Below are 21,714 nucleotides of genomic sequence, written 5' to 3'. Positions count from 1 at the left end.
TGTGCGTGAGCTGTGAGAGCAGTAGAATGAGAAGAGTGAGAGAGTGAGCATGACACTTAATGTTTGGTACAAAGACTTATGTACGACATTTTGGTTTTGAATATATATAAAGTGCAAAGTGTAAGGGTGCGTTCACACCCGAACACGATAAAAGGCACGGTGAGCCTTTATTCCCAACAACGTCCCACCTAAAGGCAATGTGCCTGAAGGCAAAGGAAAGAATCAGCTATGTATATATATGTACAAAGCTGAAAGACACATGTACTATCCAACCCATATCATTTGGCAACAATGAGCAAACCGCTCGACTAGAAGACCTTTTGTGAGAAGGTCTGCAAGATTATCATCTGTATGTACCTTGACAAGCTCAATGCCTTTGTTGTCAAGTACATTCCTGATAAAGTGATGCTTCACCTATATGTGCTTTGTCTTTGCGTGAAAGACAAGATTCCGTGCATGATAGCACTCTGGCTGTCACAGTGGAGGATAGGAACCTCTGTAATCCCAAGCTCTCTCACCAGACATGAAAGCCATAAAGCTTCTTTGCATGCCTCTGTGGCAGCCACATATTTTGCCTCTATAGTAGATAGTGCAACACACTTTTGCAACCTAGATATCCAAGAGATTGCTCCTCCTATGAACATAAACACATATCCTGAAGTAGACTTCCTGCGCAATCAGAATGGCCAACATAGTCTGCATCTGTGAAACCAACAACAGATGACTTCTGCTTACCAAAGCGGATACAGAAATCCTTTGTGACCTTAAGATATCTCATGATACCCTTCACTGCTTCCCAATGCTTGTTGCCAAGATATGCCATGTATCTGCTAACCACTCCCACTACAAATGCAATGAGAGGACGTGTAGCAACCATAGCATACATCAAGCTATCAAGAGCTGAAGCATAAGGTATCTTGGCCATTTCAGCCTTACCATCCTCTCATGTAGGGCTATCATCTGCACTAAGTTTCACATATGGAGGCAATGGTACACTAATAGCACTTGCCTGCAGTTAGCATGTCATCCACATACAATACCAAGAGAATAAGGCTGCTATCTGTTGCCTTCTTGGTATATAAGCAGTGATCAACTTGAGAACGATGAAATCCCTGAGATTGCATGAATGTATCAAATTTGTGATACCATTCGCATGGTGCCTGCTTCAGCCCATATAGACTTTTGTTGAGTTTACATACCATGTGCTCTTATCCCTCTGCAACAAAACTGTCGGGCTACTGCATATAGATTTCCTCATGCAGTTCATCATATAAGAAGATGGTTTTTACATCCATTTATATGAGTTCCATGTGCTCAAATGCAACCAAGCCCAAGATGGTTCGCAAAGTAGTCCTTTTGACTATAGGACAAAAGATTTCAAAAATCAATTCCATCTTCTTGCTTATACCCTTTAGCAAGCAAGCGTGCTTTGTACTTGGGCAAAGAACCAAAAGTGACTTTCATTCTGTAAACCCATTTGCAGGGTAGCACTTTTTGTCCTTTTGGCAAAAGTACCAAATCCCAAGTGCCATTCTTCATGAGAGATTCCATCTTTGATAGCATTGCTTTTTGCCATTTCTTACTATCCTGTCTGTCCATTGCTTCCTGGAAGCATGACGGTTCATCACAATCTATTAACATGACATAATCAGCCACATAGTTTACCCAGGAACAAACCTATTTGGCTATTCTCGCACTCTGGTCGACCTACGAACCCAGTGGTCAATATTTGCTGGCTGTTCAGCCTGTAAATCTGCATTGACAGCTTGCTGTTCTGCAGGTACAGCTTGCTGTATAAATGGTTCAGGTTGTTCCAAGTGCACATGTTCTTGCTGAACTTGTGGGACATCGTGGCAAGATCCTGCTGATCATTTACAGCATCATTCCATGCAATTTCAGAGACATTTTCAGCAAGTATTTGCTACTGTCTCACGGGCATTCTTTGCTGTCCTATTGCTACATCCTCCCGGAATATAATCCTTCAGACCTCCTCTCTTCTTTCGGGCTGTTTGTGCAAGCGATCTTTCCAAAAGATGACATCATTGTTGCGTACTACTTTTCTTTTCTCGGGATCCCATAATCTATACCCCATTTCACCTTCATCACCGTATCCTAGGAAAATACATTTACAGGACTTTGGCTCAAGTTTGCTGCGCTCTTCCTTGCATATGTGCACAAATGCCTCACAGCCAAACACTTTCAAGTGTGCATGAGAAGGTGGCTTGCCCGACCACACTTCTTGGGGAACTCCCCTTCCCAAAGACTTGTTTGATGACCGATTAATCAAGTGTACGGCTGTCATAATAGCCTCTACCCAAAAACCATGGGGTAAACCAGCATGCAACAGCATTGTACGGACCTTGTTTTGAATGGTTCAATTCATATGCTCTGCTACACCGTTTTGGGTCGGATTATGAGGAGCAATAAGCTCCCTCTTAATCCCTTTGCTATCACAAAAGTCTTGAAGGGCTTTGGACACATATTTCCCACCATTGTCAAAACGAAGGCATTTTAACATCTTGCTGGTTTGTTTTTCACAAGTGCCATGAATTTTTTAAATTTATCCAAGGCCTCGCCTTTGCGACGGATTGGATAAACCCAAACTTTGAGTGTGGCATCATCAACAAAGGTAATGAAATACTTCTTCCCCCCCTAAAGATAACCCTGGCATTTGACATATATCTAAATGTACTAACTCTAAGGGTGAAGACTTTAGAGAGAGAGATATTTTGTGTGACGTTTGAGCATGTTTACCATAAATGCAATGATCACACTGTTCAAAATCAGCATACCTCAAAGATGGTAAATAACCCAAACGAGAGAGCACTATCATTCCAAATTGACTCATGTGTCCCAACTAGCTATGCCACAAAGAAACACTTGGTTGCTCACTTATAGCGACAACATGGTTACGCACACTAGATACATGCAAAGAATATAGAGTATCACTTTTGAACCCCTTCGCAACAATGTGGTAACCCTTACATATTTTCTATTTGCTATCGCGAAAGGTGGTGTGATAGCCTTTATCATCTTGTTGCCCTATGCTTATCAAGCTCTTCTTGAGCTAAGGTACATGTCTCACATTATACAAAACAAACACGGAGCCATGCTGAAATTCCAATTTCACACTACCAATGCTTGCAATTTTACATGCATAGTTATCCCCCAAGTGGACAACACCACGTACAACACCATTGTAGTCAGAGAACCACTCATGATGTGGTGTGACATCAAAGGACGCACCTGAATCAAGTATCCAAGTATGAATATCATCCTCAAAATCTGCAATCAATGCAATGTGCATCCAAAGAAAAAGCTAGAAGTACATCACCATCACTATCATTATCATGAATGACTACATTAACCTCTTCTATTTTCACATTGCTCTTTTTTATAGGCTGGCTGTCCTTGTTTTCAGCCTTGTTGGCTTCAATGTTTTTGTTTTTGCCCTCTCTTTCTTTAGTTGAAAGCGATCCCTTTTGTAGTGCCCCTTTTTGCCACAATGATAGCACTCCACATTTTTTCCACAAGATTTGCTACGTGCTCTGTTTTCAGAATTGCTCTTATGTTGAAATCTGCCTCTAATGTGTAATGCATTTGAAGACGTGTTTGCTGAGTTATTCAGCCTATTGAGTTCTTCCATCAGCAAAGAACACTCCATATCAGAGTATAACAATTGAGCATTCGAATTACTCAAAGTTGCCCTGAAAGTATCCCAACTTTCAAGTAGAGTGCATAGCAAGAAAGTAACTTTGAACTCTTCACCAATATGAAAATCCAAAGCAATCAGCTGACTGAAAATTGAGTTAAACTCATTCAAATGTACAGACATAGCTGTACCCTCTTTCATACGAAAGTCCATAAACTTTTTTGCAGTCAATAAACCTTGCTGGCTGCACTTTTCTGAGCATACAATTCTTCAAGCCTTTGCCATATTGCATATGTTGAATTTAGCTTCTCAATGTTGAAGAGCAAGTTGTCTGACACTGACAACTCAATGGTAGGGCGAGCAAGCTTGTCCAAGTTATTCTACTCGTCTTGTTCCATGTCTACTAGTTTGATTCCCTTTGTTTTGATGGGCTTTACATGTTTCTTATGCACCAAGACATTATAGCATTGTTTCTGCCAGATTGCAAAATTATGGACACCCTCAAGCTTCTTAATGTGCAAAAGATTACTGCTGTCACTGTTTCCAGCCATAATTTGCAGTCCCGAATTGACTAACCAATCACCAAAGGCAAGCCCAAATATGACACAAGTGACCATAGTGCACAAGAGTACCAACCATCAATGAAAATCCCAAGATTGAAGAAATTTCAGATCTGCAAATGAATTTTCAGAATTAAAAAATGTCGTTTGCTGCACTCCTCAAACAATTTTTGACACAATTAGAGACCAAGCCAATAGTTACATGTGAACTCCCCAAAATTTCACTGCAATTTCTGCTGCAAAGCATTCCCAAGCACAAATTTGACAATTTGGGTCAAAAGCCTGAAATTTTTAGAGGATCATCTATTCAAATTGCATAAATTCAAATGCCCAAGTGCATATACCAAGGAATTCTTGCACAAATTGATGAAATTCTGCAAAAGCCCCAAATTTTTCGGGTCCGATGTGCACAAATTTCACTAAAATTGAAGAAATTTCACTAAAATGTGAAAAGCCCCAAAATTTCACGGGCAATTGTGCACTAATTTCACAATTTCTGAGTCAGATTGCCCACTTCTGCATTAAAGTTCCCAAATCCGAGAAAAGCCCCAATTTTCTAGGTCAAAATTGCACATGGTGCTTGTGCATATGAACGCCTAGCAAAGGAGAGAAGGAAAAATTTCAGGAATTTCACAAAAAATGACGAAAAAGAAGACGTCCATCGAATCTCGGACTCAACGCGTTGACCTGTCCGCATGTATCGTCAATTACGCTTGCCCGCATGTCCCGTCAGCTCACCTGCCCGCATGTGCCTGCAACGTGTCACGTCGGCGCTGTTCATCCCATCTGGCACCTACAACCCATTTCATCCGGTCACAGCCCATCCGTCCCATCTGAAACATGTCTGCACGTGCGCCTGGTGATGTTTGCACACATCTAGTGCAGGTCATGTTGAGGCTGGTCAATCCAACCTATCACCTGTCGACTACCTCTCCTACACCTGTCGAACACTGACGACTGGTGCCTAAAGCTCTTGCTCACCTGTCACATGGCCTGACAACCATCACTGGCTTCAAGAAACGTGCACAGCCTGTGTGCTTTGATACTAGTTTGTTGTGATGGTTATGCGTGAGCTAAGCTAAGTGTGAAGGGAACAGCACAATGAGAAGAGTGAGAGAGTAAGCACGACACTTCATGTTTGGTACAAAGACTTGTATACCACATTTTAGGTTTTGAATATATATAAAGTACAAAGTGTAAGGGTGCATTCACACCCGAACACAATAAAAGGCACCGTGAGCCTTTATTCCCAACAATTACTCTGCTTAGCATTTAATTAAAAGTTAATCCAATATGCAAATGTGACTTACACATGTGAGGTGCAAGTTAATTATTCCATAATGTGGGACCTAGGACTTAGAGATTTCAGTTAGTGCCAAAGGTAAAAGTTATAATAAGTTATGCTTGACAAGTATTAGGTGGTACTTTGTATCAGATTTCACCCTAAACTACTTTATTAGCCACTAATATCAGTGGTGATATTGGAGACTAGGCATTAATTAATTAATTAATGCCGATCTAAGGGCTAATAATTACTCAGGGATTCTTGGAAGACCAATTGACCTACCCAATTTAATTATTGACTAGTGGAATTATTTCTTTGGACACTAGAATAATTATTAAATTAATCATTAAAATTAATATTCTGATAATCAATTTAATAAGCTGGATAATGCTAGAAAATGGAATTACAAGGCTACCCTTAGCAAAACCTGCCCGTGCAAGTAGAAAAAACGTTTTTGGGGACTAGTGGAAGTCTATTCGAACCATTGTGAGAAAGGAGGAGGCTCAGAGAGAGCAAGGAGATGTTGTTGATGTGATTTGCAGCTACCACACAACAGTCCGACAACAACCCAAGGTCCTTCTAGCCCAAGTGATAGCATACAAGAGGAAGCAACAGCCTTTCTAGTGGTCCTAAGCTATAGGCAACAACTTTCATAACTGTTTTGAGCAAGGGAATAGTAGTTTTTCAACCTTTCTCATGATGAAACTTTGAATTTTCTCTCTCTATAGTATTCTCTCTCATCCTCTTGTCATTTCTTAAGTTATCTTAGCAAAATCCAACCATTTGAGTCATCAGACATGGAGATATTGGCAGATCTCTGGTGTGAACCCTAATTCATCGCAAAAATTAGGGATTGACAATCACCTTGGGATGTGTGCTCAAAATTAAGGGCCTATGACTAGAATTCCATCAACCGAAATCAAGAATTTCATGGAGATTCAAGAGGTCAGCCAGTCCGTATTATATTTGGGGCTTAATTAGTCTTTCAAGGAGCAGAATAATGGCAAATCCCCAAGCAAACCAAGGGGCAAATTGGTTTGAAGGCTTGCTGGTTAGTTTTGATAGCAAGAGGCACTTGGATTAGCAGAGGAGATCAAAGAATCTCAATTGTACTCCATCCATTTGCAATAAAAGCTAAAGAAATACTGAAGCCGCACCAGTTTTGGGACCAACAAACTATCCATTTTTCAAGATTAAAGTGGTAAAGTATGCATGTAAATGCCTCGAACAACATAGTATGCTTAACAATTATGATATTCGCTTGTTTTCGAGATTTAATATAAAAGAGAATGAACACTTAAAGCTGAAAATGAAAATTACTCACAAAATTACAACCATGAAAATGTAAAAGTAATGGAGACAAGATTGAGAATTGAAGATGGGCAAAAACCCCCCCCCCCCCCCCCCCCGAAATGTATTTCTACTCAACCCAAGTCCCTTAGGGAAGAGCTCAGTTACAATCAACCTGAGACTGAGGAGAAGTAATTCACACTCTCACAAGATCATGCAAAGATGTACAAACACACATGCATTATCTATTATGCAATGATAAGAACTGATTTCTTACAGTATGAGAAAAGAAAGAGGGGAAATCAGCCTTTCTCCATCGTTGATCAGCAGTACATGGATAGGGCTTGCTTCTTGTTGCTAAAATGGAAGAAAGAGCTCGAGAAGGAGGTGTTGTAATGAATTTACAGGCTTGCTGTCCTATAAAACAGCAATGATAGAAGAGGGAATATGGAGGAATTTGATAATGGACAAGTGGGGGATGATGATGGGGATGGATAGGGCCAGTTTCTAGCTATCTGTGGGTGCTCTACATGAGTTTACAGCAAAGAAAAATGATGTTGAATGAAAAAAAACGAGCTCTTATTTATAGGAGAGGGAAGAGCTAGTACAAAAGGGGAAAGTGGAGTAGCACAAGACAAGTGTCCAGCCACATGTCATGAGATGTGACAAGTGGTGGGACACTTGGAAACTTGTGTGACAAGTGTCTTAACACTTGTCTCTTCTCTATGGCCTTCCTTTTTGGGTTGAATACTATCAAGAATAGAAACAACCAAATTTAATAAGCACAGTCTAAGTACAAAATTTACTATTTTTAGAATGGCATTCCTATTTTTTTTAGGACTAGCATTTTTAGGCTAATTCGAAGCTCCTAAAATTTAGGGACCCCCCCAATATGGATGTCATATGAAAGCTTTTTCCGTGTACATCGCAAAAATGGTATCAGAATCTTCATGTGACTTTCCTATGCAAAGAAGTGTGCATTTCAAGCTTTTAGTCCACACATACACATTGTACAAGCATTTCATGATCATGCCATCTTGTTGATTGTAACTGTCTGTTCTGGCGGATCTAGCCCATACTTCAAGGCATCAATCCTTTCTATGTGCGAGTCTAACCCTAATATGCGTAAGTTCTAGTCACAGGCGCCCAATCGGCCATATAGGTGGAAGTGTAAACCATCTTTTCTCTAACCCACCACGTGGGTCCACCATAACCTGTGACCACTCATCAGTGGCCAGCTCCAATGCACTTTTCTTTATATCTAATTAGTGCAAAGGAAACAAATTTAATAAATCATTATATAGACAAATTAATGAAAAATGACACAAATTCTGTTTCTACAGAGTTGTGACAGCCCTCTGGCTTTTATTCAACTGTCCTCAGCTGAAAAGCTTCTTGATATGGCTCAAGAATGCCTGGGTAATCCTTCATGAATTTTTCATCTATCCACTGTGCATCTGTTGTGGGTAGATTCTTGAATTTTAGTAAGAATTTTCGTGTCACAAGGCCACTCCTCGTGGTTCGATCCTTGTGAAACAAAATCTGTTCAGGTTCCAAGAGTTGCTCTGTTTCTTCAACGTCTGGGGGATCTTCAGTAATGGGTTCCTTTGGTTCTAGTCCTATGTAAGGTTTTAGCAAACTTACATAAAAAGCATTGTGTATTTTCCAATGAGCAGGAAGCTCAAGTCGATAAGAAACTTCATTTATTTTCTCAATCACTTTGAAGGGTCCAAAGTATCTACTGGAGAGCTTTGGAAAATATGAATTTTGACCGGGAACCTTGTTTGAGCCTGCTTTTATCAAACTTTAGCAAGACATATTGACCTTTTTCAAAAGCCAAAGGTCTTCTTCGTTTATCTGCTTGCTTCTTTTGTCGCTCTTGGGCAACTTTGATAGTGGCTCGAACTTGATCCATTGTTTTTTTTAAATCTGAAGAAAACTCATCAGCAGAGCAAAAATCTTATCTTTAATGCGAATAATTGGAGAAGGAATCACTTTACCCTGTACTATTTCATTTGGAGCTTTCCCTGTGGATGAGTGCACTGTATTGTTGTAAGCAAACTCCAATAATGGAAGATATTTCTCCCATTGTGACTTATGTTCACTAACATAAGCTTTCAACATACCCAAAAGAGTGAGATTCATCACCTCTGTTTGGCCGTCAGTTTGAGAATGAAAAGCTGAGGAGAACTTTAAAGTGGTTCCCAAATTCTCAAATAAAGCACGCCAAAAGTTACTTATGAATTTGGAGTCTCTATCTGAAATGATCTCAGAAGGCATACCATGTAATCTGAAGATATGTTGAATGAAAAGTCTTGCAGCTTGTGCGGATTTCAATGTTTTATGACATGGAATAAAATGTGATTGCTTGCTGAATCGATCAATTATGACCCAAATCATATCATGACCTTGAGGTGTTCTTGGAATACCTGAGATGAAATCCATTGTGATAGATTCCCATGGATCTTTGGGCACTGGAAGAGGTTGCAACAATCCTGGAGTCTTCTACCTATCATACTTGGATTTTTGGCATACTAGACAAGCCTCAATGAAGTTATGTGTATCTCTTCGTAATGTTGGCCAATAAAAGTAGCGCTCAATTGCACTTAGAGTGGCTGCCCTCCCTCTATGCCATGCATAAGGGGGTTCATGACTTTCTTTAAGCACCTTTTGTCGAACAGGAAGAGTGACACAAAGGCGATTGTTCATGAGAAGGTAACCGTCTTTGATGGAATAATCTGGATGAGAACCTCCTTGCTGTGAATTTGACCAAATTGCTGCAAAGTCAATATCTTCATCATAAGTATTCTTCATCGTTTGAAAATCTTCATGATGAGCCACTGTAATAGTTGCAATGCGAGGCACTCTAGAAAGTGCATCAGCAACTATATTTTGTTTTCCTAAAGTGTACATAATTTGAAAATGAAACATAGACAAGAAATTTTCCCATCTTGCATGTTTCTTCTGCAGTGCTTTTGAGTCCTGAAATACTTCAAGCTCTGATGATCAGTTTTAATAAGGAATTCATTGCCTAAAAGATAATGTTTCCATATCTTTAAAGCATGAACCACTACTAAGAGCTCCTTTTCATAAATGTCATACCTTTTCTCCACATCATTTAGATGGCGGCTTTCAAAGGCTACGGCATGGCCTTCTTGATTTAGCACTGCACCAATACAATCACCGCAAGCATCTGCTTCCACCACAAATGGTTTTACCAAATCTCGAATAATAACAGGTCCAGAAAGTAAGAGCTGTTTTCAGCCTTGTGAAGGCTGCCTTCTCTTTTTCCTTCCATTGGAAAGAGGTCTTCTTCTTTGTAAGGTCATGAAGTGGAGAAGCCATATGTGCAAAATGCTTGATGAAGCGGCGGTAATAAGAGCATAAGCCAAGAAACGATCGCATCTCATATACATCATGAAGATGAGGCCATTCTTGGATTATCTTGATCTTTTTAGGATCTATCTAAATCCCTTCAGAAGAGATGACATACCCAAGGTAATTTATTTTATGCATGAAAAATTCACTCTTTTTACCATTTACCAAGAGCTCATTTTGTTGAAGTAATTGTAGAACAATCTCCAAGTACTGATGATGCTCCTCTTCATTCTTGCTAAAGACAAGAATATCATCAAAGAAAGTACCAACATATTGTCGATGCTCTCTAAAGATGCGATCCATCATTCAATTAAAGATGGCTAGTGCATTGGTTAATCCGAAAGGAACCACCAAGAATTCATAAAGACCATATGAAGTGCAGAAAGCAGTTTTGTATACATCTTGTGGTATTACCCTAATTTGATGATAACCACTCTTTAGATCAATGCGGCTGAAAACCTTTGAGCCTCCTAGATGATCCAAAATGTGATCAATTCTGAGAATAGGAAAACGATTCTTCACAGTGATTTTGTTGAGGGCTCAATAATCAATGCACATCCTGAATGTGCCATCTTTCTTTTGAACAAGAAGAACCGGTGAACAAAATGGTGAGCTACTTGGCCTAATTAGCCCACGGTTGAGTAGGTCTTCGACTTGCTTTCTGATTTCTTCTTGTTGAGGACGGCTCACACGGTATGGTGCTATATTAGGAGGAGAACTGCCCGGAATAATATCGATATGATGGTCTTCTGGCATTTTTGGGGGAAGCTGATAAGAAAGATCTTCCGAAAAACAATCTTTATACTTTTCCAAGAGTTGAAGTTGCTCATAGGTATGGTGTCTCCAGAAACTCTAGCTTGGATCTCGTACTTCTTGCCTTTGTTGGTGAGTTTTACCTTCTTTTTCTGAGAGGAGATGGTTGAATCTACTCTATGATTCCAGGGCATGCCAACAATCACATCGCAACCATCAAGGTCTCCGATACAGGAGGTATCTTCGTCACTGTAGCCTTGAATTTGAAACTTGAGCTTGCCAATGTAGGGTGTCACAGTCTTCACTGTGTCACCTTCATCGGCATTTAAAGCTTGGCGAACTTCTGCCGAAGTGTCCATCTCTTCATTCTTTAATCCAAGCTCTTTAGCTAATTGCAAGGAAATGACATTTTCATTCGCCCCAAGATCTATCAAGAATAGTGCTTGCTTACCTTGCAACTATCCCCAAGCTTTTAATAATTTGCATATCTCTGGAGTGTGAGTTGTGTTTGCAACTATATCACTGATAGCATTGATTTTCACTGGCGACTTAGGCTTGTTGTCAGAAACCTTGCTTTGTCATTTGTTTGGACATTGCTTCGCTATGTGGCCTGTTTGTCCACATTTAAAGCACTTTCCTTCTTTCATGAAGCGCTGCTTTTCTTCTTCGGAAAGTTGCTTTGCTTGTGGGTATAGATTGGAGCGAAATTGAGGAGCATTAGGAGATGCATAGGGCTTCACCTTCTTTTGATTTGATGGCTGCTTTTGCCGCTATTTTTGTCCTTCATTTGGGGCTGAATACTCCTTATCATCAGCTACTCTCTTCTTATCATTCTTTTAGAATGATTTGTTGCCATTGTGCTCCATTTCCCATGTCTCAGCATGGTCAATGAGTTCCCTGAGACTAGAACAATGATAATGATTAAGAGCAGTATGAAGTTTAAAATGCAAACCTCCTTGAAACTTCCTAAGCTTTTCCGAACTGCTGATCTTCTTGAAATGTTGGACCTTCAAAAGTAGCTCCCAAAATCTCTTGGTATAGTCACCAAGTGACTCATTTTTCCTTTGCCAAAGCCGATCCCATTCCATTTTTACATCTCTTTTAAAATGAACAAGAAGAAATTGGCTTTGTATCATGCGAACAAAGGACCGCCATGATTTTGGGGCAACATGATCATATTCCAACCCCGTCCACCAAGTATGGGCTAAGTCGGTCAAATGTAAAGCTGCAAACTTAATCTTTTCCTTTTCTTTATACTTGTCACGACCATACAAAATTTGAAATTGGCAAATAAAGTTTAGAAGAAGATCAGGATTTCGGGAACCATCATACATACTGAACTTGATCTTCTTTTCAAGTTGAGATAGTGACTTAGTCTTCTTCTTCTTCTTATGCCTTCGTCCATGCCCGGATCTTGAGGTTGAAGATGATGAAGTGCTTGATGGGGATAAAGATGGAGACGAGGGTGAAAAATGTCGATGCCTTTGACGATGATGAGGTCTTCCACGAGAAGAGTGTAACTCTTTGTCACTAGAAGAGGGTCCATCAGAGTAGGCGCCAGATGACTTTGAAGAAGAGGATGAGCTTCGACGCGATCTCTTTCTTTTGTCTTGAAGTAGAATGGGATTGCCTCTTAGGAGTAGTTGGACTTCTTGATCGGCTCCTTTCATTGGTATGGCTTTGTCTCCTTGAAGCAAATGGGCTTCTTTCCTTGAATTCTTTGGGATTCTCAACTTTTCCTAGTTTGAGAAATTGCTCACGAATTTATTGATTCTCCTCTCTAAGACTTTGAATGGCTTGAAGGATAGCACTCGACTGATCCATTGAGACTCTAAGAAAAATATGCTCAAGCACTCAATGTAAGGGCTGAAAACAAACAAACTTATAATTGTAAGCACTACTAGTGTTGGGGTGAGGACCGAGCCAAAGCTCTGATACCACTGTAAACGCCCCAAACAACGTAGTATGCTTAACAATTATGATATTCGCTTGTTTTCGAGATTTAATATAAAAGAGAATGAACACTTAAAGCTGAAAATGAAAATTACTCACAAAATTACAACCATGAAAATGTAAAAGTAATGGAGACAAGATTGAGGGTTGAAGATGGGCAAAACCCCCCCCCTCCCCCTCCGAAGGAATGTATTTCTACTCAACCCAAGTCCCTTAGGGAAGAGCTCAGTTACAATCAACCTGAGACTGAGGAGAAGTAATTCTCACTCTCACAAGATCATGCAAAGATGTACAAATACACATGCATTATCTATTATGCAATGATAAGGACTGATTTCTTTACAGTATGAGAAAAGAAAGAGGGAAAATCAGCCTTCCTCCATCGTTGATCAGCAGTACATGGATAGGGCTTGCTTATTGTTGCTAAAATGGAAGAAAGAGCTCGAGAAGGAGATGCTGTAATGAATTTACAGGCTTGCTGTCCTGTAAAACAGCAGTGATAGAAGAGGGAATATGGAGGAATTTGATAATGGAGAAGTGGGGGATGATGATGGGGATGGATGGGGCCAGTTTTTGGCTATCTGTGGGTGCTCTACATGAGTTTACAGCAAAGAAAAATGATGCTGAATGAAGAAAAACGAGCTCTTATTTATAGGAGAGGGAAGAGCTAGTACAAAAGGGGAAAGTGGAGTAGCACAAGACAAGTGTCCAGCCACATGTCATGAGATGTGACAAGTGGTGGGACACTTGGAAACTTGTGTGACAAGTGTCTTGACACTTGTCTCTTCTCTATGGCCTTCTTTTTTGGGCTGAATACTGTCAAGAATAGAAACAACCAAATTTAATAAGCACAGTCTAAGTACAAAATTTACTATTTTAGAATGACATCCCTATTTTTTTAGGACTAGCATTTTTAGGCTAATTCGAGGCTCCTAAAATTTAAGGGACCCTCCAATATGGGTGTCATATGAAAGCTTTTTCCGTGTACATCACAAAAACGGTATTAGAATCTTCATGTGACTTTCCTATGCAAAGAAATGTGCATTTCAAGCTTTCAGTCCACATACACATTGTATAAGCATTTCATGATCATGCCATCTTGTTAATTGTAACTGTCTGTTCTGGCGGATCTAGCCCACACTTCAAGGTATCAATCCTTTCTGTGTGCGAGTCTAACCGTGATATGCGTGAGTTCTGGTCACAGGCGCCCAATCAGCCATATAGGTGAAAGTGTGAACTATCTTTTCTCTAACCCACCGTGTGGGTCCACCATAACCTGTGACCACTCATCAATGGCCAGCTCCAATGCACTTTTCCTTATATCTAATTAGTACAAAGGAAACAAATTTAATAAATCATTATATAGACAAATTAATGAAAAATGATACAAATTCTGTTTCTATAGAGTTGTAACAATGCACTTCAGTCTATTTGAATTAATTACTTCTTGTAAATATCAATTAATTAGGTTATTAACCACTCTATCTAGGAGGAAAGCTAGCTTTTTTTCGAAAACATCCTCTACACATATCTCTGAATGTCTTTATTACCCGTCCAAGATACATGGATGCACACTTGTCTCATAATCTACGATGTGCCATTGGACAGCTCCATACATCCTCACTATGCTAACTAGGTACTGTACCCAAGCCATCACGTTTCTTTGGTTCACCGTTGTATCCGTAGTTTTTTGTGTAGAAGTAGTGGTGGCAACCATGATGGGTGGGGGCAGGTCCAATCGGGCCTTCTCTTTGCCTTCTACTATGGGTCTTGGAGCTACTTTGTGCCAAAGGATTTTTTGGAGGATATGAATAGTATGTTAAAATTTGCTCGAAAATATTAAGAAAGCTCAAAATCGAGCTAGAGCTTATGCAGATCCTCACCGAAGAGACATCTCCTTTGAAGAAGGGGAATTGGTCTTTCTTAAGGTGCCTGAACAAACTAAAACCATGAAAACGGAACGATGTCCAAAGCTGTCACCCAGGTATTGTGGTCCTTTCACAATACTTAAAAGGGTGGGAGAACAGGCTTACAAGCTCCAACTACTTGTTGGTAGTAAAACACATCCAATTTTCCATGTAAGCAAGCTAAGAAAGAAGCTAGGTGATATGGATAATCTAATCTTAAATGATAACATTGAGGAGCTAATACGTGAGCAATCTATTCCACATGAACCAGAAAGAATTTTAAGTGTTCGTAGACGAACAAGGAATACTATTTATCAAGAATATCTGGTAAAATGGAAAGATTGTTCAGAAGAAAGCTCAATATGGGAGCGAGTAAGTACCTTAGGGAAAAGGTTTCCCAATTTACAGTTGGACCTTCCAAGCATCATTTTCGAGGACAAAACCCATTCTTAAGGGGAAGGAAATATATGGAGAGACAAGTGCGAGGGATGACTGTCTGGGGGCTTTGGATGTCCGTACGAGGTTAAGGGGAGCTTAGGAAGTAAGTGAGTAATACTAAAATAGTAGAACTCACCAGGTAATGACAGCTGGTAGATGGGTCACAACGGGTTGGCACTGGGAAAACTTCCTAAGCGTGGTCGGGAGGAAAGAGAGAGGTCTCTCGAGCTTATTTGCCCGTAACAGAGTTGATCATTAGCAGAAGACAAATCTGACCAAACGATATACTTACTCAGAGCCATCTAATGTAGTGCCTTCCTAAAAGAAGAAGGAGAAGAAGATGAAGCGGGATGTGGACTCCTCCGACGAGTCATCATCTGTCTTACTCAAACTCCAATCCTCCGACCAAGGATAAGTCCAAGGCATGGAAACGATCGACTTCTTCGGATCGCAAAAAGGGATTGATGGCCCCTTCCTCAAGTACTTTCTAGTGGTGGTGATGACGGCATCCTTCACGACTCTCCAATGCCAAAGAGGGAATGTGAGACGATGGTGAGATGGGATAGTCCCGCCTCATCTATACATCTATACACATGCACAAAATCAAGAGAGGAACTTCCCTGACGCATCAATTGAAGTCTAATAGGTTCAAATCCTTGAGCTAGGATTGACATCTATTTATTTGACAGAGAGCGAGCTTGGCTCCTAGTCTTGAGCTCACATGTGGGGCCACTTTGGCAATCTAGCCAAAGGCGGAGAATCCATGGTCACGTATGTTCCCAAGATATTTCTGACAGGATGGTCATGTATGCTACTGAGATACATTGGGACAAACACAAAGATATGCTATGATCTTCTCTATTTTCAGAAGCTAGTATGATCGACCTCAACTTCAAGTTCTCTCAGAGGCACGTTGGTGGTGGCTTGATCACCCACTACTTGGGTATCCATGGTTCTACTTGGTGATTCTTTGTTGTATGGTTTATGATTCATTCTCATTGTACCATTGTATTGAATCAGATCACCCATGATCTGAGAGAGAATGTTAGCATATATATCAGCTCATGTGTGAGTCTGTGCATTCAAAGGCTGGGCACATTATTTAGGATATTTTAGGTATTTTTTATGGTCTTCATTTTGGTCATTTTTAGCATTTATTGCTGGCCTACCTAATCATATTGAGGACATATTTTTGTCCTGTATATTCAAGCTCCTCCTCCACACTCAGTGACTCATCTGCCATCACATGCGTAGAGACTCATTTATGCTTCCATTGTTGCTCCACTTCTAATAGCAAAGACTTGCACACATCTGCTTTGGGGAATGGATAAGAAGGTTACCTAGGATAGTGTGGGGGAGAGCTCAAAGGATTGTGCTCTCATTCTATGCTTTCTCACCTTAGAGGCTCGAAGAGATTTCCTAGCCCAATGTAAAACATTGAAAGGGACAAGATTGTTTTTGGGTGATGGCCTCACACTGACCCAACTCGCCCACGAGGAAGTATATGCCCGAAACTAAGGCAACTAGGAAAGAGGAAAAGCTTGCCTCTTACGGAGGAGTGAGAGCTGTGATCATGGAAAGATGCACCAAATGTCGATGCAAGACCTATGGGACCAGCCTCACAATGGCAATTTGGAATTGTAACAAAGCCTTGCAACTGGATGTGGGAGCATTAGAGGGAGAGATATAGTCTCCTACTCGAAGACACATCAGGGACCATATACCACACTACCATGAGTGGCCGGCTATAGATGGGAGTCGGCATATAGAAAGAAGACTCGTACAAATCACAATAGCCGCAACTCAAATGGAGTAGCAATGATATATCAAGAGAAGTTTCAGCAAATGGTCTAGGTAATTCACAGAAATGAGTAGGCCAAGTACTCTCACCCACATGTACGAGGTGAAAAGTGAACTCTCTACATTGCCATTTGCTACTTTCCCCCTATGGCATCCCAATACACCCCACCCAAGGGGCAATCACCATACATTGCCTTGGATGAGGACATATAGGAGCTTTCAAGGGAGGGAGAAGTCATCCTACTAGGAGACTTTTAACACCAAAACAGCCTTTCATCACGTATTTTTCTTTGATGCATCAAAGGAGATACTATAGGGGTAGCATGTGACAAAGCTACAACTAGAGTGGACCTCCCAAGTTACAAGGAAATACACAGAGTATGGGAGGTACCTCATAGAGATGGGTACAATGCATAGACTCGTCATATTAATGGCTTAGCCATATTTCCCCTATCAGGTGTCTTCACATATTACCCTTGCCCCGCCGCTAATTATACCCCACATCCACAATCTTAGTGTCTCACCATGCCTTATTGGAGTTGCAGTGGACCATGCTTATCTATCTTTTGTGATAGATCTCTACTTCACAAATGGCCAAACCCACCATGGGGCCCCTTGGCATTTGAGATACTACTCTCAGGAGACAGACGATATTTACATGGAGGAGATTATCGAAATACTATATGATACAAACCCCAACACCCCACTATAGGATCTTAGATTCTTACCCAATAGTTCAATGACACACTACACACAACAGCAAGTATAGCCTTCCACACACACAGCCCATGCAAAGAGCAACCTCTAGATTGATACCTCGAAACAGTTCATATGATGATGAGTACAAGGAGACCAAACTCACCTACAAAGAGAGAGAGCCTTGGGATCCACCACCTATAGACAGGTGCAGCTACTCTTCCTACACCCCATACGGCAAAAGAACAAAGCATTCTTGGCCCAAAATCTTGGATGTCATTGAAGGCCGAAAAAGATGCGGATTCGAGGGTGACAAGAAGAATGACAATGTTGATGAAGTCTATCAATGTAGACCACTGAGATGAAGAAGCTCCTCACAATCTTGGGAATCCACCTCTGCAACACTAGGGGCCAGTGAATCCATTGCCTCATCACTGATATCGACCCCCTCTAAAAGGAATGGGGGGTACGAGAGAACCACCAGAGGAGAGGATGAGGGATGGAATGGAGCCTATGGAATAGACGGTGCACAAACGAGAGCGGGTGCAATAATAGACAACTTACTCGAAGAACCCTACATAAGAGAAGGGAAACAGAGCCTATAAAGCTCACTCTCCTTCCACTTTGTCACTAAAACAGCTCCGAAAGTAGAATTCTCAATAGAGATAGTCTAGTCGATGAAAACAACCTAGGTACCAAGTCTAGTAAGGCCACAAACTGAGAAAGCCCAAGTCTCGAACATGTAAAACTTACAAAACAGAGCTCAATGAACAGGCTAGCATTAGCAGCAAAGTGCTAACCCAACTAATAGGCACCGAACAAATGTCATCTATACTGACAAAACCCTCGAACGGACAAAGAAAATGTAGCTCTAATTGTTGCTACCATTCTAGAGTGTGCATTACAATGCATTGCAGTTTCAACAAGTCTTTAGCATGTTCACACTCACTGAGGTTTGTTTCTAGTCTTTGCATTTCTATTCCAATGGTTGGAGGATGTAGTCACACCAACTTTGAGACAATCAGCATTTTTTTGTAGCAAGTGCATTATTTATCGGTATTTGGCAGTACTACTAAATATTAGCAACTTTTAGTGGTGACTACATTATCTTATCATTATTAGGCAGGTCGACCCGATGTAAAGCATTTCTAATCAAGGATCGGTCAGTTTTGGCATTTCATGGCTATCCATAGCCATCTCCCACTAGCTGCTCATCATTCATATATGCAAGTTCAGCACACTCCAACTTCCAGGCCTAAGACTTTCCTCCATCTTTTGGTGCTACCATTTGTCATCAACCTAATCTAGTGCCCTCAATGATGCTTTGGGCTACATACAAGAATTGATCAATCCACATTATATTCAACATTCTTTTCAAGTTCAGTGCAGATTTATTACTTTCATTCCCTTCTTTCATTGTAGTCTTTCTTCCCTTCTCTCTCCACATTTGTGTTCTTGCTTGTGTACTGTCACACCTTTATCATCGAATTCTCAATCATTCTCGTCTCTGATTGGCCCTCTGCTCCTGGTGACATCATCCCCAGCTCCAGCCAGCTCCATTTGCTCAAATTTGGTGGTATTGCGACATTCAGAATCCATACATACAAGCCATCACTATCCAACACTCTCTCTAAATCCACTCCCACAATAGCTAGTGATTACTAGACATCTCTGCTCTTTGAGCATTCACATCTGTATCATCCTCTTCTCTCATTCATACCCAACATTCATTTATTCACCAGATTCTACTATTCTCACCTTTTTGCATTTCTATTTGTGTTACTATGTTTCAGTCGCGTTCGTACATTTTGTGTTTTCTCTTGCAAATCCTGACAACCCCAACCCAACTTGTCAATCTACTTGCCTAGCTCCAAGTTTTCCAAGCCTCTAAACTACATTCTAATGTCATCAAAGTATAATTCGTTTATTCAATCTAACCATTGACGAGTTATCATTGGAAGAAAACTCAAACACAATGTTGTTCTCAACTTGTCAAATGCAAGAACTAAAATTTAAAAAGCCACTTGTGAACCAAGTCCCATCACTAACTACCTTTGTTGATAGTCCAAAGAACTTAAATAAGTCCCTCAAATAATATGCTATATATTTGCATATTACTTCTCAAATATCTTACTAGTCTTACAATTGTTCATTGAGATGTTGCAGTCATCCCAATGCAAAGGTAATCAAAGCATAAAGCAACGTCAATCAGCTAAGGGTAATGCTTTTACGACTCGAGTCTTCTAAGCATCAATTATCTTCTTGTGTGTCATTATCTTACAAGAGTGGCTTCATTTGAGAATATGTCTTGCTAAACCTCAGCTAAAGTTGGCCGTTTTTCAACCCTTGATCGAAGGAATTCTAGAAGCCAAGATACATAAGTTGCCAAACAGAAAGCAAAGGCTCTAGTGAAGATACGATGACCCAAAACCATTTGTCCATACGCCTCTGGCCACCTCCCCACAACTATGTCATTAGGCAACATGTCAATGGCGTGATAAGAGAGGGGCTATTCAAATAATTAGGAGGACTAGGTGTGAAATGGGGAGTCAATATCGTTAAGGTCCTGGTCTCATCATGTAATTGAACTCACTCTGAGCACCTTGAGCCACTATGTGATGAGGCAAGAATGTCAATGGTGTGATCAGAGATAGGCTATTCAAATTATTATGAGCGCTAGGTGGGAAATGGAAAGTCTATATCGCTAAAGTCCTGGTTTCGCCATGTAATTGGGCTGACACTGAGCATCTTGAGCAAAAAACCCTAGAGCAGAATCACAGGGCGGCCGAGGGATCTACTGCTCGCAGATAATTATCTTCAGTGAGAGGACCAAAACCGATAGATAGGTCAAAAGCTGTACCGTCCGAGTTGGTGGTCTGGCGCAGACCCACCACTCCTACTGGGGGTTTAGCATCGGCCAACCCTGTGATCATGTACGTGAGGAATACAATGCCCTGTTTATGGGTGCAGAGGATATATTACCTGAACAAAGTCTTCGAGACGGTCGTTGCAACGGTGAGGCTTGGGCTTGCGCTTGAGAATATCCTCCTCCATGATGCCTTCGCTTTACTTGGTTGCGCACGCAGGCGCTTGCGCTCGTCTCTCGCTGTTACTCCATCCAGAATGTAGGCAAGTTTTCAAGCTCTCTCTGACTCTCGTTTTCTAAGAAAGCTAGCAAACATGTCACATGAGCCTATGGCCTTAAGGATGTTACTCCATCCAGAATGTAGGCAAGTTCTCAAGCTCTCTCTCACTCTCGTTTTCTAAGAAAGCTAGCAAACATGTCACATGAGCCTATGGCCTTAAGGATGACATGTCACATGAGCCTATGGTCTTAAGGATGACATGTCACACGCTTTTCTACTTTGCAATGCACCCACTGATGCCAATGAACTCGTTGGCACACATGCTCTCAGCTCATCTCAGTTTGCACATTGCTCTTCCTACACACAACCATGCCCCCACCCCCCAAAAAAAAGATCCTTCAGTATGTGATGCCTTGTCTTGATATCAAACAGATTTGTTCTTCCTTTTCAGCTCTTCCCCTTCTACTTGAAACTACTTCTTGAATTTAAAAAAACCTACAATATATACATATATCTCTCTCACTATTTTCACACTCCCTTTCAAGTTCATTCTATTGCCTAGGCCCTATATTCTAAGTTTTTAGAAATCTTATAGCTACAAACCATCAACAACACCATACCAGATTGACATTCTCATGGACATTGAGGATACTCATCCCCCATGCTTCACTCGAGAGAAGTCTACTCTTTTCCCTCTGTTGCAATCTTTGTTTGTCTTGCTTGCAGTAGTAAGAAAAATCCAAGAATTGTGTGCTTCCAACCTTGTGCAAAGCATAGAGGAAGAAGGAGACAAGAGAAAACTTATCGTGCCCTTTCAATTACTTTTGTGGGCTACCAGTTGTTGGCATGATACATCATTGGTGCCTACACCACAATTAACCCACGAAGCCAATCCCATGGTGCAATTGTAACTAGT

The 21,714-nt window shown here is 40.8% G+C and overlaps 1 protein-coding gene across 4 annotated transcripts in view; it reads right to left on the bottom strand.

Moving 5' to 3' along the window:
• Positions 1–20,981, bottom strand: part of LOC148034305 (hexokinase-1 protein) — a 42,601-nt gene extending 21,620 nt beyond the window's left edge. Inside the window, exon 1 of one of the 4 annotated variants that reach the window (XM_087679253.1) lies at positions 20,695–20,981. In XM_087679253.1, coding sequence (XP_087535379.1) covers positions 20,695–20,766 — 72 coding nt within the window. In that variant the 5' untranslated portion in view covers positions 20,767–20,981. The remainder of the gene's footprint in view (positions 1–20,694) is intronic. The other 3 variants (XM_087679255.1, XM_087679254.1, XM_087679256.1) reach the window with 3 other exon arrangements.
• Between the last annotated feature and the right edge of the window lie 733 nt (positions 20,982–21,714).

Source organism: Lygodium microphyllum, chromosome 6 (genome assembly GCF_053477565.2).
Source record: "Lygodium microphyllum isolate KBCC chromosome 6, Lygodium_microphyllum_v1.1.10, whole genome shotgun sequence".
Taxonomy (NCBI): Eukaryota; Viridiplantae; Streptophyta; class Polypodiopsida; order Schizaeales; family Lygodiaceae; genus Lygodium; species Lygodium microphyllum.
The sequence above is the reverse complement of the archived record's forward strand: the minus strand, read 5'-3'. Positions and strand labels throughout refer to the sequence as shown.